Source organism: Brassica napus, chromosome A3 (genome assembly GCF_020379485.1).
Source record: "Brassica napus cultivar Da-Ae chromosome A3, Da-Ae, whole genome shotgun sequence".
NCBI classification, from domain to species: Eukaryota; Viridiplantae; Streptophyta; class Magnoliopsida; order Brassicales; family Brassicaceae; genus Brassica; species Brassica napus.
This window is the reverse complement of record NC_063436.1, coordinates 1,020,459-1,037,865: the sequence shown is the minus strand read 5'-3', so window position 1 is coordinate 1,037,865 and position 17,407 is coordinate 1,020,459. Positions and strand designations below refer to the sequence as shown.

Genomic DNA, 17,407 nt, shown 5'->3' with positions numbered 1-17,407 from the left:
TGCCTGATTAGTTCTTGCACGTTACAAGAATCCAAAACATATAACCGTTTACAAGGGTTGTGATTTTTAACCGAACCGAACCGAAATTTTAGTTAGCTCGGTAGTGCGGTTGGTAACCAAATTTTGAACTGAATCAACCTAAATTTTAGACCGAACTAATTGAAATTACCCAAAATTCAAATTGAATTAATCGGATAAACCAAAATTTTTAACTGGACTAATTATCCCTATTTACCAAGTTTACTTGAATTTTTAACCAAAATATAATTGGAACCAAAAATTCCGGTTAGTCTCTATAAATTTTTCGACAACCAAACTACCCGAATACCGAGCCAAACAAACTACCAGATATTAAATAATTTGCAAATTTTCTAATTGCTTGATTAGTTGTTACACGTTACAAGAATCCAAAAGATCTCATATACTTTAAAAAAAAACAAAATATGAATCGGACTTCTCCATCAAATAATTTGCAATTTTTCTAATTGCTTGATTAGTTGTTTGCACATCACAATCATCCAAACACATATTTGCTTAAAATACTAATCAGATTCCATCTTCTCATGATCAGGAGCTAAATAGATGTGTTTTCATATAGAAGCAAAACACATTTCTAAACACAAAGGATTAACAAAGAAACATGGCTGACAATGAACTTCCTATGAACTTCCTATGAACTTGAGAGAAGACAACGTAAGTGAAGAAACAAAGAAACTGATATCTTCACTTCCTACAGACAAAGACTGTATAGGGAAGCTCTGCAAGTACCAAGGATGTTGGTATTACTACAACACTCTCCAAGGAGTCATCAATTTCCAGAACAACTTTCAGGCACAAGAGACTGATATAATCCTAGCTTCTTCCCCAAAATCCGGCACAACTTGGCTCAAGGCACTCACGGTCGCACTCTTGGAGAGATCTAAACATCATGATGGTCATCCATTGCTGTCAGATAATCCTCATGCCTTAGTACCATTCTTGGAGAACAATCTTTATCTCAAAAGCTCAACACCGGACCTAACCAAGTACTCATCATCATCATCCCCGAGGCTGTTTGCGACTCACATGCCTTTGCTCACAGTGAAAGAGGGACTCAAGGGTTCTCCTTGCAAGATTGTGTTCATGTGCAGGAACGCAAAGGATGCGTTGATATCCCTATGGTACTTCAGGTGCAAGTATCAAAAACTCGAAATGACTAGAGGCATTCTCGAGTCAATGTTCGAGTCTTTGTGCAGTGGAGTCAGCTTCTACGGTCCCATATGGGACCAAGTCCTCAGCTACTGGAGAGGCAGCTTGGAAGATCCGAGTCGTGTCCTGTTCATGAAGTACGAGGAAATGAAAGAAGAGCCTTATGCTCAGCTCAAGAGACTTGCGGAGTTCTTTGGTTGTCCTTTCACCGAGGAAGAAGAAGAGAGCGGAGGTGTGGAAAAGATCTTGGAGCTCTGCTCCCTGCCTAGTCTTAGCGACTTGGAGATCAACAAGTCCGGAAAAAACGTCAACGGCGTGGATTACAAGTTCTATTTCCGAAAAGGAGAAGTCGGGGACTCGAAGAATCATCTCACTCCTGAGATGGAGAGCAAAATCGATATGATCATAGAGGAAAAACTGAAAGGTTCAGGTTTGAGTTTCTAGAGTATTGTTATATATCCTCTGCTGTTGCTGCTGCTGCTGCTGCTGTTGTTGTTGTTGTTGTTGTTGTTGTTGTTGTTGTTGTTGTTGTTGTTGTTGTCGTTGTCGTGTTTCTATTATAATTAACGTAAATAAGAGTAACTTTGGTTTGATTTGTATTGTTCCAATAAGGAGTTTGAAGAGTGAGGCAACTATTAAGAAGAAAATCTTCATTATCATCATCCTCTAATCTATTTCTTCCTTGATAAAGGTAAGAATGCTAAAGTTACAAAACAAAAATATATCGGAAAGCAAAGTCTTGACACAAAGCCGGAAGTATAAGAGATCAGTTTCTTTTTAGTTTCTACACTTACGTAGTTACGTTGTCTTCTTTCATTGCGAGTCATGTTTTTTTTTTTTTTTTTTTTTTTGTTAAGTATGTGAATTTTCATTAAACTTGTTAATGATACAGGGAGATTACAAGAGTTTGATGAAATCAAACCCTAGGAATCTAAGAAGCTTATCAAAGCAAAAGTGTTAGAGAGAGCCACAAAAAAAGTTAAAAAGAACTCTCTAAAACAAACTAAAAGGTCTAGCCACAGTCCCTAAAGACAAGACTAAAGCTTGGCATATAGAAGAAAACAGAACAACCGTTAAGTATCAGCAGATCACAACTCAATCTTGCCACCGGTACCTGCAACAAGAGAAGTAATCAAGAGAGTTCGCAACCGGAGAACAGTCTGAGGGACCGCAGACCGTCCCGAAGGCGACTCCGACAAGAGGACCGGCGAAGCAGGGGAGACCAAGCCCTGGTCCGGCAATCGCAACCTACGAAGTCCACTACAGACGTTGCTCACTCCGGGAATACAACAAGACCATTCCCTGATAATCCAAACCGACACGAAGAAGCCAGCAATTAAGCACCGGTGAAGTACAGGTTGACGGAAGCGGAGGTTATACGGCTCGACTCCGGTCCCGTCATACGAGCAGAGCACTGAAGAATCTGGCTGCTTAGCAACGAAGAGGCAGTGAACGGGTGTCAAATTCCTTCTGAAACTTTAAGAGTGGAGGAGGCGGAGCTCCCATCAGCAGGCAGAGAAGATGGAGAAGACCCGTCACATGGAGGCAGAGACAAAACCCTGACCTATCTCGAAACCCCCAAACAGATCCGAAGCCATCCGACGCCATGGTGGTTGTTATGGAGTCAACACGGAAGAGAAGTCCCCAGCAAAGCCCTCAACTTCGCGTTTCGTCACAGATCCGAAGAGCTCGACGGGGAAGTTCTAGCGAGAGCACCGGAAGGAAGAGACAGGGGAGGACATGGGAGGCAGCAAAGCTGACCAGAGACACAGTGACAGCGACACACTGCGCTTCCGGCGAACCCTCCGAGGTGAAAATGACCCAGATCCACCGCGAGTCAAACCCTAGATCTACTATCCCAATGACGCCTCCTGAAGAGATCCGACCAGCCACGACCTCGCCATCACTCCGGAGAAGCTAGGTGCACACCCAGAAACCGGTTTGGTTCGCCGGATCCGACCACAATCCGACGAAGAACTAGAGGTGATGAAGCAAGGAGGAAGTGCGCAAATCGGAGCTCGACGGGGTTGAGGTTTGGATAAGGGGAGAAAATTGGGGTGGCGACCGACGATTAGCAACCACACCGGAATCGAAATCAAGATGGTGAGGTTCGAGAAAAGACGACTTTAGGTGGGGAGAGATTTGAGAGAAAGTTTCTCTCACTTCTCTCTAACTTTTTCCGAAATGTAGTTTGCTTCAACATGCAAACATATGTTAGTTTCTACACTTAAGTATTTAACTTTTGATCACGAGGAGGAGTAATTATTAGTATTTCAAGCAAAATATGTTTTGGGATTATTGTCACGTGCAAACGACTAATCAAAGCAATTAGAAAAAGAACTGCAAATGATTTAATCCGAGTTAATATTTTGTTTTAAAGTACAGAGGTTGTCTAGCTTTATATCTTTTGGATTTTTGTAACGTGCATGCAACAAGTCAACAACTAATCAGACAATTAGAAAAATGACCACGAGTGTTTCAATATGGGCCCAATTCTGTTTTAGTGGGTCTAGGCCCATTAGTATATCGGCCTTAAAACGAATAAGGGTTGTAACCAACAAGGTTTTTATAGTAGACTTACCAAAGTAAACGCGCTCTCTTTCCCTCTCTTCATTGAGCTGCTGCCGCCGCCGTTTCCTCCTGAAAAATTTGAACTCTCTCTCGTCTTCGCGAACGATAACTTCGGAGGATTAACTGCGACGGCAAGCTCAAGTATTTTGGTAAGAAAAGCTGCTTCCTTTTTCCTTTCGAGTCACCAGATGGATCGATTAGGGTTTTTTTTTAAGTTCCTCTTGCTTAGAGAGCTTTACTGAAGAGATGGAACTTAGGGCTTTTCATGTGTTTATTGTCTATGTAGAAGATTAGGAACTTTGATTGGGTTTAGGAACTGTTTCTCTTCAAATTTGTGTTTTTGATTGCCTCTCTGAGTGACCCTTCGTCGGTTAAGTGAATCTAAAGTAGAAAGTTTATATCTTTGTATAGGTGTGTAAGTTAATTGCTTGTTGCCTTGTGACAGGGACAAAGGTTTGATTTTGGAGGATCCTACACAGTGTATCATCATGCAGAGTTTAAGGAGTAACTCTGTTGTTATTAAGCTGCTTACTTATTCCAACGAGCTTTCTGAGGGGAAGCCGTTGTATGTTTCTTCCAATTGTCTTCCTGTGAAGGCTTTAAACCGTGAGCCTGCTGGTCATTCCTTTCATTCCGCTGCTCTCAAACTCCGTGGCTGTGCAAAGAAAGTCGTGGAGGATAAAGAAGATACCTCTTCTGCATCTCCCAAGAAAGTAGCAAACGATGTTGAAGACATTCCTTCTTATGAAACGTACAAGAACAGTAGCAGCAACAAGGAGAAGAAGAAGAAGAATAAGTCTGGTAAGGAAGTCAAGGAACAGCATGATCACTACGCGTTGCTTGGTTTGGGCAGTTTAAGGTATCTCGCCACAGAGGATCAGATTAGGAAAAGCTACCGCGACGCTGCTCTGAAGCATCATCCTGATAAGCTTGCTGCTGCTCTCCTTCTTACTGAGGAGAGCGAGGAAGCGAAGGAAGCTAAGAAGGAGGCGATTGAGTCTCACTTCAAGCTGATCCAAGAAGCGTATGAGGTTCTCATGGACAAAACTAAGAGGAGAATATTCGACTCTACTGATGAGTTTGATGACGAGGTCCCGAGCGAGTGTGCTCCCAAGGACTTCTTTAAGGTGTTTGGTCCAGCGTTCAAGAGGAACGCGAGGTGGTCTGTTAACACTCGCGTGCCGGACTTGGGAGACGAGAACACGCCGGTGAAAGAGGTTGACAGCTACTACAACTTCTGGTACGCTTTCAAGAGCTGGAGAGAGTTTCCCGAGGAGGAGGAGCACGATCTCGAGGAAGCGGAGTCGCGCGAGGAGAAGAGGTGGATGGAGAGAGAGAACGCGAGGAAGACTCAGAAGGCTAGAAAGGAGGAGTACGCTCGGATAAGGACTCTTGTTGACAACGCTTATAAGAAGGATCCGAGGATAGTGAAGAGGAAGGAGGAGGAGAAGGCCAAGAAGCAGGCAAAGAAGGATGAAAAAGTTATGGCCAAGAAGAAGCTGGAGGAAGAGGCTGCTGCGGCTATCGAGGAAGAGAAGAGGAGGAAAGAAGAGGAAGCTAAGCTCGCTGCAGAGGCTGCTCAGCAGCAAAAGAAAAACAAGGAGAAGGAGAAGAAGCTTCGTTCCAAGGAACGAAGTAGGCTCAGAACACTCTCTGCACCTGTTCTGTCCCAGCGTCTGCTTGGCATCTCTGTTGCATACGTGGAGGATCTCTGCATGTCGCTAAACACCGAGCAGCTGAGGAAGCTGTGCGACAAGATGGAGAACAAGGAAGGGATGAAGCTTGCAAAGGTGCTCAAGAATGGGAACAATGATGGAACTGAGAGTGAAGAAGAAGAAGTGGTTGAAGCTAAGCAGAATGGTCATGTAGAAGCCAATGGATTTGCTACTCAGAGCCCTCGAGCTGCTGCAATGGTCTGAGAATTTTGGTTCTTGACAGAGAGAAGCGAAGAGCATAGACTCTAAATTTTTGCTACGATTAATATTTTTCATATACATCATTCATCATCATGCTACTATCCTCTCCCTCCTTACATAGAGTGTTTTGACAACTGAACCTATTCTTATATATCTATTTTGTTTCTTGGTCTAATTTGATGTTACGGTCGAGTTTCTTTTTTTCTGTGATTTGGTGTAGCAGATTAACCAAACAGAACTAATCAGAAGTGATTGAAACAGATAAACTAAACGAGACAATTTGGTTTGATATTTCATTAGAACAATTGTATCTGGTATGTAGCAACCACTTCCCCTGTACTTCGGCAGTCACTTCCATGCCATGTATTATATATTAGTATAGAACAGCAACATTTGCAGTTTAACACATGCTTGACTAATGCCAATATATAATCATAAAAGTATACAGCATGAAGGTAATAATAATACAATTCCATGTAATGTCTTCACTTATTGAATCCAGCTTGTTACGTGAACACCGATTTTTTTTTTAACAAAACCAAACAAAGTGATATTCATGTTTTTGGCGTTTCCTCAAAACATTCTTTAAAAAAAAATTAATCTGACGTTTATAAAAACTTGTATTATTTTGCTTTGTAATTAAGTCACTTATCAGTTTGGATACTTTGTACTCCAATACTATTTTGTTGTGTTTCTCCCACTGTCTGAAAACCGTAATATGGAGACAAATTGTAGGTTGAATAGTCTCTTACGAGTCCATAAAAATAATCTAAATTTCAGGCAATGATCTCCACTTTTCATCCGTATAATACTCGCAAAACAATCACACGATATCATATTAAATTGCAGTATCCAGTGTCTTATTAGCTAGATCACATAATCTATAAATTGATAAATTAATTTGATGGTCCACTGTCTTCATCACCTCTACAGCCACACATATCCATAAATAATGTATTTGTCTAGTCTCTACATATTGTAGTCCAACATCAAAATTTACAGTTAAGCCATATATTATTTTGTCATATTATTAGGTGTTATTGAAAAACATGGACTCTAACAACTTGTTAATTTTGTAGACTCGTGGAAAACTTATGTTGCGTTTGGCATTAAGTTTAGCTACCATCGAATCAAAAGCTCGCCACCTAATTGTTACTATTCAAATATTTAAAGTGAAGACATAGAGTAACTAAAGTAAAAAAGAACTTTCCCTATCAAAGTCTCTCCCTCTTTACTCATGGTTCTCAATGTAGCTTTCTCACATTCAATGCTTTAACCATATTATACTATCATACATATACGTACATGCGTCTCTCTTTATATATGTGTTCAATTCGTGTATACAAATTTACATACTTCTCTCCCACCCTTAAAACCTCTCTCAACTTCTTATACTAGTAGAGGAATAATACATTTATATTTGTATTTGTATGCGTTCGTATTCGTGTCTGATGGAGAGAGATAAATGCTTGATGTCGATGAAGTTCCGACCGGTGGTGACGAGACAATCCTCGAACGCGGCTTTACTCTGGCCATTTGGGGAAGAATATGGCGGTGGAGGTGGTTGCATGTGGCCGCCTAGGTCTTACACGTGCAGCTTTTGCGGGAGAGAGTTCAAGTCGGCTCAAGCACTAGGTGGTCATATGAACGTTCATCGAAGAGACCGAGCTCGTCTTAAACAACAATCTTTATCATCTTCATCAACTGACCAAACTACGCCTCTTGATTATGATCATCAACAACAAGTACAAAAACAACACGAAGTTCTTGACGTGGGACCAAAGTTTCCCGTCCAAGAAGATTCGAGAAAGCCAAATGGAAGTAAGAGAGAGATAAGTGATGTTGGTAATAGTAATGTTTTAGAAAGTTCTATGAAAAGATTTGAGCATTACAATGATGAAGTCAAGACTGATTTATCTATCGGTCTAGTGAGTTCTGAGTTCGATTCTCGGAGGAAGCAACTAATCAACGGGGTTTTGGCGTCCAAGAAAGCAAAGACTGATGTTTCAAGATTGCCGATGATGGTAGGGTTGGTCATCGGAGTATCCAAGATCAACGGTCATCACGAGGAGTTGGATCTTGAACTAAGGCTAGGAGCTGATCCACCAAAGGTTAACTAGCCTAAGTAGTAATAATGATAATAATAGTGAATGTGATTGCCAAAATCTCAAGAGGGAAAAGTAGGTTTTGTAGTGTTGGCTTTGATATAGTAATTAATTCTATTGTATGGGAAGTCAGCACTTTTACTCTTTGATAAGACTCAAAAATAGAAGAAAGAAAATTCAATGATATAATTTGCTTTAATATTCCATGTGAACTCTCAATATTATAAAAAGAAATTAGAAACTAAAAGTCATCATATTGTCTATTTTGTTAACCTATTTATCATATAACCTATGAGGAGATTAGAGAAAACCAAAAACTTAAGGCTGATTATTTATTCTAATGATAATCGTAAGAGCTAATGTCTATAGTCTATTAATGGTTTTGCTTGTAAATAACAGGAAAGTAATTAACGTTTGCTATAAGCTTATAGGGACGGCCACATGACTTCAAATCTAGATTAACATTGTTTACTTCTACACATATCACTTCTCAGTGGTTGGCACATGGAAAAAAATGATAATTGTTTCTACTTACTCTGATATGTTTGAAAATAGTAGGAGCTTGGAAGATTACTCTTTAGTGTAGCTGGCTTGTAATTGTAGAAATGAATAATACCGTAAATTTGATCAAAAAAAAAAAAAAAGAATAATACCGTAAATATTATATGAAGGAACAAAACTGATCCAGAAGACAAATACTGAACAGTAATAAAATATATTTCTTCATTATTTCTTGGTAAAAAGAAAATGCACCATCAAAGTATTAATGATCGGATTAAATAGAAATGCAATGAACAGATTATTATTATCTCGTTGACAACAACTTTGCAGATATGAACATGTTACACACAGTATGTATATATATTTGTAAACTATAATTGTGCTTGTGAACATGTCTGTAGTTGAGAAGGGTAAACTATAATTGATCGAAGTGAAAGTGGTCTTTTCACAATTTACAGCTCCTAATATGAACACATGCAAACGTTTGTATGTTGTACTTTTAGATTACCTTTTTTGTTTTACATTTATAAATAAATTAAAGAAGAAGAAATAAGTGAAAAGGAAAGAATGGAACCGATGGTTATAAAGGGGATATGGTTTTAAATGGGAGGGGCAACAAATTTCAACGTTGTCTAAAAGAGGAAAATTCATGAAATATATCTTCTGACTTTATTATTACAAAGCATAATGCAAACATAAGCCAAGGAAGAAGTCTATTAAAAAAACTGAAAATTAACCCACACAAAAATCAGACTCTGCTCTGCGACAAGAGGAGAACTGAACACACACAAAATGTAAAGCGAATATAATAAACGGAATAGAATTTAGAGAATTTATGTCATAACTAATAACCACTAGCTGTAACATCCTTTCCTCTTTTGGGAACTCTTCTTCGGAATATTCAACGTGCTCTTCTCATTCTCAATTCCATTTTCTTCAACTTTTGGGGGGGGGGGGGGGGGGGGGGGGGGGGGTCTTCTATCACTTTGTTTTCTAATTTTTGAAGATAAATTGGTAATTTTATTATTGTAGCTAGGCAATCTATTCTTTATAGGTTTTGAAGCATTGGTGAAAAATATCCAGTTCGTAAGAGATTTCTGTTTTATGCTAAATATTTAGTTCAGTTTCCCCAGAAACAAATATCTTGTTTCTGGTGTTCATTGTTGTTTGTACCAATGTTTGTAGATGTCTGAAAGATTTAAGAGATAAGATTCAACAGAAACTTGTTGTTACAATTTTTAAAATCTATGATTAATTTACAAATAAATAAAAACATTTTTTGGAATAATTCTTATACCATGATGATCTTGTTGAACTGTAATGGTGGATATATGGATGTAAAACAGGCACAAGTCCTGCAAGATCTAAAATACTTGACATATGAATATGATGATTTAATGAAAAACAAATTAGATTGAAAAATATTTTAATAGTCTAAAGAATCTATACTATTATTTGCGAAGTAAATTTTTGGAATCGAGCTCTCACGTTGAAAGTTAGAGTGGTTAATATCGCTTATACCCTTAATGAATAAAATCTATAAATTAACTAAAACATAAAAACGAATTTAAAATTATTTGGTTAGATAAGTTATTATTAATAATAAAAAACTTTCCAAAATCTTAAAGATATATTTTAAAATAAAAGATAATTCCTATAAATCTATCACGTTGAAATCGAGCTCTCACGTTGAAAGTTAGAGTGGTTAATATCGCTTATACCCTTAATGAATAAAATCTATAAATTAACTAAAACATAAAAACGAATTTAAAATTATTTGGTTAGATAAGTTATTATTAATAATAAAAGACTTTCCAAAATCTGAAAGATATATTTTAAAATAAAAGATAATTCCTATATATTTTGTGTTGTTATCCGAAAACATATTTTAATAAAAAATTTAAATACTAAAAAATTAAAACTAAAAACACATAGAAAACATATAACTTAATATTATTCAAAAAATATTAATCATATTTTATACTCAATTATTAATTTTAATAAATAATTTTAGATAATTTTTATTACATGTCAATATAAAAAAATTTAGTTGAGAGGTTTTAATGTTAAAACCCCGTAAATCTTCTATCTTTTACTATTATATTAAAATAAATATAAATTCATGTATATAGTTTTATGTATATTTTTATGTATATATAAATGTTTTGAGGATTATTTTATATAATAATAGATATTTTATTAAAATAAAAAACTTTAGCGTATATAGAAAATTTAATATTAAATTAATTATTAAATATTTAAAAAGCATGAAAATAACTTATTCAAAAATTTTGAATTGATAATATATTTCTTTACAAAATTTTATAAAATTATTAAGCCCGCAAGTGCGGGCAAAATACCTAGTTACAAGTATATTAAGATCTAAAAAGACTTACAACTACTGCATCTCATTATCTTCTCCTTTTTAGCAAAAAAAAAAAAAACTATTGCATCTCATAAGTCCATATTTTAGAACCTTTTTCCGGCAATTTACATTTCAGAATTTATATATCAATAAGTTACCCTAAAAGTTGATATCAATAAGTTACCCTAAAAGTTATTTTGGTGTATGTTGCTATAACACCTACATACACAAACAGGTAAAGTGAAGAACGCTATATTCTCTGCTGTCTAGCTTTCCCATTGAAGAAACTCAACTTGAAGTTGCACCATCATCACTCACTACGCATCTATTGTTAAGAGGTCTTATGTACAACAAGAAATTCAAAGGTTTGGTAACAGTGTAGCAAATAGGTGACTTCTTTAGTGTAAAAGAAGTAAGAGAGTGGTTTTAAAGGAGAGTTCAGAATGCACATGCTCATGCTTGCCCTCTCCTTATTCATCAAAATTTATTTCACTGGTTGGTTCTTTATATGTTTTGTCAATTAGAGTTTCCTAGTTTAGTACCCTTTTCTCTTCTTCTTGTTTCAATGTACTTTCCTTTTTTGGCTCTGTGTTCTGATTCACATTGCACCTTCACAAACCGTGTGCATAAGATGCATTTAAAGTCAAATGACACCATTTATGTTATTCTTTACTTTACTTTCTTTTCCCATTGGTGACGTTAAGACCGTGACGTGTGTCCATAAATTCTTTTAGACATACCAAAGCCTAATAAATGTATGTGTACGTCAAAGTTGGACTCAATGTCCCCTGAGTACATTAGCAGACCAGGCCCATTAGGATTATCTCCACCGGAGTTTGATCCAACTGCTTCACTCACAAACGCACAGTGAGATTCCTGAAGGAGAGAGTGTGCGTGACAAAGGAGTGACAAAAGATGGACAATCTTCGAACCAATCTATTCGGTTGGTCCTGAGCCTTCAATCATTGAGCATTATCTTTTGTCGTATTAATAAATGTAATGTAGAAAGACTTATAACTTCTTTTTTTATGGTTAGACCATGTACTGTAATGTAAGTTTCCATCTATTAGTCATGATCGGTATAACATGATGAACATTACTGTCACAAGTTAAGAGGGTTTGAATCATTTTACGCAATTTGTTTGACCTTTAGCACAGCTAATGAAGCCGCAAATCAGCCAAGAAAAAAAAAACAGATGTGTTGTAGTTGGCAGCTAGGTAATGAAAGCAGAAATCAACTTTCGAGCAAGAAGCCACCAACAAAACATCTGGGTGGGCATTACGGCCACCCGCGTATAGAATAATTCGGCTGACTAACGTGCCCATCCGTATAACTAGCGAGTAGCATCAACACCAACCAGTTTAAAAAGAGAGCTTAGTGTGTACAGTTAACAGCCAAGAAAAGGAGAACACCAGCTTTTGCTCACATTCAGACAGGCTACCAACAAGATAAGTGATATTGGTGACATACTGACCAATCACAGAAAGAAGCAGCCATGTAGTGGCTAATACGTGATCGGCTAATTGGTCACCTTATGGACTCTCAGATAAAAGTAATATAGTCAAAACATATATAGTTAATGATCCATAACCAAAACAGAGTTTAATCCTGTTTCAGTGTTGAAACGAATCACAAACGAGATTGCTATAGGTGAGCTCACTGACCATTCACACAAACAAAAGCCATTAGGCTAACATGTGATTGGCTAATTAGCCACCATAAAACAGAGTTTATAAAAAAGCAAAACTACTGATTTACTCTCACTAATCCTAAAAAGAATAATACATTACATTAGCCATATAGTGTATATCAAACTGTTAGTTATCTATATGGAATCCATCGCTACTTTCTTCTGAACTTCAAAACAAGACTGCAACTGAAGAAGAAGAAGAAGTGGCAAACTAGGGTTTCTTCAGATTATGTTAAACGGTCTCCCACTTATTTAACCTGACATATCGTAATGGGCCAACCGGCCCGATATGGGCCTGTATTTTGGGCTTTTTTGATTTATTAAACCCTGAAGGAAATCAAAACCTTCGGAGTCGGTCCATTTCTCTTCAGTTCAAGCTCCGACACAAATAATGGCGACTTTGTTACGTCGGACAGCTTCACGGCTTGTCGGAAGCTGTATCAAAAATCGCTTTTCCGTTAATCCATTTTATAACCAGACGACGTGTGCTCCTCATGGACGCTTGCGACATCTGACGCCGTCTATTTCTCGTAACAATCACTTCACTACATCTGCCAGAAAGAGAGCTTCCTCAAATGATCCTCTTCTCAGAGTGATCGAAGCTGAGATTGGATTCGCCGAGCAAGCCGATGATTACAATCGAGTAAGCCATTTCCTCATTTTCATGTCAGTTTGCTCTATAATGTCACATTTGACGCCAATCTCCTCTGTTTTTTGCTTTTGTAAGGTTGAAGAAACTCCAAGTGGTTTCCCTTTCAAAATGGAAGACAAACCAGGGACCAAGATCGTGAGTTTGACTAGAGATTACCAAGGAGAGAGTGTTGAAGTTGAAGTACACATGACTAATCTTGTGACAGGTGATAAAGGAGACGACGAAGAAGAGGAAGAGAGTGATGAAGAAGAAGAAGAAGATGAGGATAAGCCAGAGAAGCCTAAGCAATCTAATGTGCCTCTCTTGGTAACACTTTCCAAGGAGACAGGACCAAGTTTGGAGTTCAGATGTACTGCTTTTCCGGACAAGATTGTGATCAAGGACATGTGGGTTACGTTTCCTGATGATCCTTCCAAGGATGAGCTTGCCTATGAAGGCCCTTCCTTCCGGTAATAATAATCAGAAAAAAAAGTTTTTGACATTTGATGATTATAAGAATCATCAAAGTCATGATCTTTGATTGGTTTCATTCTGCAGGGTTTTGGATGAAAAGCTGAGAAAGGCTTTCCACAGGTACATCGAGATTAGAGGGATAACGCCTGGCATGATCAACTTCTTGCATGAGTATATGATCAACAAAGATAGTAAAGAGCACTTACTGTGGTTGAAAACTCTCAAGAACTTTGTTAAGTCTTGAGGAAAACATAACACTTTTTTTTTTCAGTTTTCAGATGCTCTCTGTTTTCAAATTTCGTACTTGAAACACAGTTATGTTCTGTTTGGATCTATTTTATATAATAAAAATGAGTATTCTGAAATCAAATCACTAACCCAGTAAGTACGAGCATCACTACAGCAAAAAGAAGTAACTCGGTCAAGTATGTTGACTACTTCAAGTGAATCTATTCTGTCTATGATCCAAAGCTTATAACCATCTTAACCAACTGAGAGCTGTGTCTGCCATCATCTAACAAAACAACGAGAGACATGCCCTTACTTGACAACATGACAGCTGCTCGATTTGCTTCTAGATTGCTTAAGGCGACCTTGTGACTTTAAAGTTCGCTGTAGTTACGCCAGACAGCCCGGAACTCTTCACGGAATGTGTTTAAGCGTGCCTTGAGGTTTGGTGTTCTCACGCTTGCATGAACAATGATCACTGTTTGAGCGAAACAACAATCTCATGTGTCAAAAACAAAACAACATCAAAGGACATCAACGATTAAAACAAGTGGAATAACTTACGGGCGAGGGAAGTGAGAAATGCATAGAGGACCCACAACAAACCGCAGGAAGAGAACCACATGACAAGACTTGCTATAATACATAAGCAAACCAAGACATTGATCACTTTTTGAAACCAATGATGCATTATATAACAAGGGATAGTGTCAAGTACCTGTTAGGAAAGTAACGACAAACACCCATCGTGGTTTCCCACAAACGTACACCGTCTTTCTTGCTGCTGATCTCCCACGTATGACAGGCCTGCAAGTGCTCACATTAGCTAAGTACTCTCTTTATATCTTCCATACAAAATAAATTAAAATAAGAAACTCACATGTGAGGAGGCCTCATTTTTGCGGCCAAGTGTGGAGAGAAAAGCCTAATAGTCCTTATGAACTTCTCATTAAAACTAGCCGCAAAACTGCAAAAAAAAAACATCCTCTTTACGCTTGAAGAACGCTCAATAGATTCTGCTCGGGAGAACACACACAGTACCACATGCTTCAATGCAGATCAACGCTAAGCAAAAATAAGCTAACATATCAACATGAACAACCAAACCGCCACAGCGAGGACGAAACAAAGCACCTTGAAACACTCAGATTTCAAGATCCAAGACCAAAAACCCTATTGAATCTCCACTACAAAATTCAAGACCAACCATTAAAGACAAAGAGAGCCTCTAATATCCTCCAATCCATGCACACAGAAACTGGAAAAGCCACTCAGATTTTCAAGAACCAAAATCACGAAACCTATAGAATCAATCCAGCTCAAGAGCAACCGTTGTATACAGAGGAGTCTAACGTCTTCCAAACCTATGCAAACTTCACGTTGCCATGAGAAGCCTCAATCGAAATTGCATAGCAGAGACATAATAACTAAACTAAAACGAAGTCACATTTACCTATCGTTAAGGAAAGCTAAGCTCAAGGCGGTGAAAGCAGCACCAAGAATAGCCAATGGTCTTGTAATCAGAGCAAGACCTGAGCCATCAACACACACAAAAAAATCATCTATCAACAAGATCTTAAATTAAACCAAAAAATAACAAGCTTTATTCACTAACCTAGAACAAGAATCACCAGGATAAAGTAATTCGTCCGATAGCTGCAACAATAAACGAAACAATTTTAACAACATAAGAATCAAAATCCATGAGAGAGAGATACAGAGTGATGATAATTATACTAGTAGAGATTGCATTTGAGACGGCTCTTCCACTTAGAGAAAGAGCGCGGGAACGCGAATCTAGAGAAGAATTCGCCGAATGAGCGAGGAGGCGTCGACCACTCCACTTCTCTCAGCGCCTCGATCACGTCCTCTGCTGCAACGTTCTCCCAATCCATACTCTCCCCACTCGATTCGGAGCCGCCACAGGATGGAATCGATCTCGGCGACGACGGAGAGAATCAAGCTCCGATGAGTTTCTTCAGATTCGAATTTGGGTCCGTGATTGTTCGATTTTCGATTCCTGCGTAGTTATGATGACGTGGCATTCGGTGGGAAGAAATACAAAAAACAATAGTAGTGAAATGTCTGAGGACAGGTTCGAACAACGGACCTCTAATGTATGAAATTACAAAAAACAAAAGATGAGTGAAATGTCTGAGCCCGGGTTCGAACCGGGGACCTCTAGTGTGTGAGACTAGCGTGATAACCGACTACACCACCCAGACGTTTTGTCTAAAAGAGCATGCTTACTATTGACTACATAAAGTAACGAAGAGTAGTAGTTCAATGAAAGTCAACAGAATGTTTGCTGTTTCGTTTGTACCTCGTACCACATCGTGCCGTTTGATCTCTGCCACCTCTCTGTTCCTCCCCGCTGTCCTGCACGACGCCTCCACTACTACCAGCACGTGCTCTTTTCCGAGAATCTCGGAGGGTTTTCGTTTTTTATATATCTCACTTTTCGCGTTGATCAAAAATAATATATATATATCTCACTTTTCGCTGTTTTCATATTTGTTCGTTAAAAAAAAAGCAGATAACGGCATGGCAGCTCCAGGTTTAGATCACTTGAATACAAGTAAAATAAACTGATAATCTATTGATCGAGCTCTCAGTTTGTGTTTGGTTACAGGACATAATGGAGGTTCGTATGAGGAAGCATTGGCTGCTTTATCTTCTTTGAGAATGAAGCGAAATCATGCTGATAATAGCGAGAAAGGAGACCGCTTCGAGATTCTTTTTGATTATCTCAAGGTTTTCTCTTACATTTTACGTTATTTTTTTTTGTTCTCTCCTGAATATTGTAACGGTTGTCGTAATACATTTGCAGATACTTGAGCTGGAAGAAGAAGACATGTTAAATATGAAAGTTATCCATGTCGCTGGAACCAAAGGAAAGGTATGCCAACTTTTATTCTCGAGATGCTTTACAATAATACAAAGTGATTTTTTTGTGTGTAAATATATGATTTTGATTTAGTTTCTGTTACTGGATCTCTGTTTGAATTTGTGCAAGCTTATCTTAGTTCTACACATGGCCGGCACTGAAATTTAGTGGGATATAGAAGATTTATTAAAGATTTGAATTAAAAAAATTATTTTACAAATTTGGGTATTTAAAAAAAATTGTTTCTGAGGATTATATCTATGTAGTTTTTTCAAAAAATTTGGAGGATAATGCCAATATTTCATTCGGCCTTGTCCAAGACCGTCCTGGTTCTACACTATTAGTGACCGTTATGTCATTATATGAACCTTTTTTGATGAAAGTGTTTGCACTGTTGATTACTATCTGATCCAGCAGCTAACATTATTCTCTTTATTTTTATCTTGGTCTGAAGGGATCCACATGTGCTTTCACTGAGTCTATATTACGAAACTATGGCTTCCGAACTGGACTCTTAACTTCACCTCACCTCATTAGTGTCCGTGAAAGATTTCGCTTAGACAGGCAAGTTTCTCTAACTTTGTTGGAATTTTTGAGAGAAATACATAAGCTCATAGAAGCAGGAACCTGATTACAAACTATTAGTCTGATGTGTTACATTGCTGCAGTGTGGACATAAGTGAGGATAAATTTTTAGGTTATTTCTGGTGGTGCTATAACCGGCTTAAGGTATTTTTTTGCAACAGAAAAAAAAAGATTCAGTTATTTGATTCTGTTGGACTTTGATTTTGTGTTATTTGGTTTCTTGAATGTCTAGTAGTTATCTTCAATGTTGAAGGGTACATGTATA

General features: G+C 37.8%; 5 protein-coding genes and 1 non-coding gene across 6 annotated transcripts; 4 read left to right on the top strand and 2 right to left on the bottom strand.

The window, feature by feature from the left end:
• The first annotated feature begins 282 nt into the window (after positions 1-282).
• Positions 283-2,033, top strand: LOC106441324 (cytosolic sulfotransferase 1-like). The gene has a single exon (XM_013883156.3). The coding sequence runs from the start codon at positions 673-675 to the stop codon at positions 1,630-1,632; it is 960 nt and encodes a 319-aa protein (XP_013738610.3). The 5' UTR covers positions 283-672; the 3' UTR covers positions 1,633-2,033.
• A 1,714-nt stretch (positions 2,034-3,747) lies between these two features.
• On the top strand, positions 3,748-5,850 carry LOC106427732 (dnaJ homolog subfamily C member 2). The gene is made up of 2 exons (XM_013868452.3): positions 3,748-3,908; positions 4,205-5,850. Exon 2 carries the CDS (start codon positions 4,248-4,250, stop codon positions 5,676-5,678), a length of 1,431 nt encoding a protein of 476 aa, XP_013723906.2. The 5' UTR covers positions 3,748-3,908; positions 4,205-4,247; the 3' UTR covers positions 5,679-5,850.
• A 693-nt stretch (positions 5,851-6,543) lies between these two features.
• On the top strand, positions 6,544-9,184 carry LOC106442973 (probable transcriptional regulator RABBIT EARS). Its single transcript, XM_048768608.1, has one exon. It carries the CDS (start codon positions 7,106-7,108, stop codon positions 7,793-7,795), a length of 690 nt encoding a protein of 229 aa, XP_048624565.1. The 5' UTR covers positions 6,544-7,105; the 3' UTR covers positions 7,796-9,184.
• Positions 9,185-10,915: 1,731 nt separating this feature from the next.
• Positions 10,916-13,766, top strand: LOC111198462 (uncharacterized protein At2g39795, mitochondrial). Its single transcript, XM_022710607.2, has 3 exons — positions 10,916-12,980; positions 13,065-13,438; positions 13,527-13,766. The coding sequence occupies exons 1-3, from the start codon at positions 12,729-12,731 to the stop codon at positions 13,684-13,686; spliced, it is 786 nt and encodes a 261-aa protein (XP_022566328.1). The 5' UTR covers positions 10,916-12,728; the 3' UTR covers positions 13,687-13,766.
• LOC106427798 (PRA1 family protein A2) lies at positions 13,766-15,745 on the bottom strand. The gene is made up of 7 exons (XM_013868529.3): positions 15,408-15,745; positions 15,286-15,326; positions 15,124-15,202; positions 14,551-14,637; positions 14,389-14,477; positions 14,235-14,306; positions 13,766-14,148 (listed from the first exon to the last, which is right to left on the bottom strand). The coding sequence occupies exons 1-7, from the start codon at positions 15,563-15,565 to the stop codon at positions 14,045-14,047; spliced, it is 630 nt and encodes a 209-aa protein (XP_013723983.1). The 5' UTR covers positions 15,566-15,745; the 3' UTR covers positions 13,766-14,044.
• Positions 15,746-15,821: 76 nt separating this feature from the next.
• Positions 15,822-15,895, bottom strand: TRNAV-CAC. Its single transcript has one exon. It is a non-coding gene; the product is annotated as a tRNA-Val (tRNA).
• Between the last annotated feature and the right edge of the window lie 1,512 nt (positions 15,896-17,407).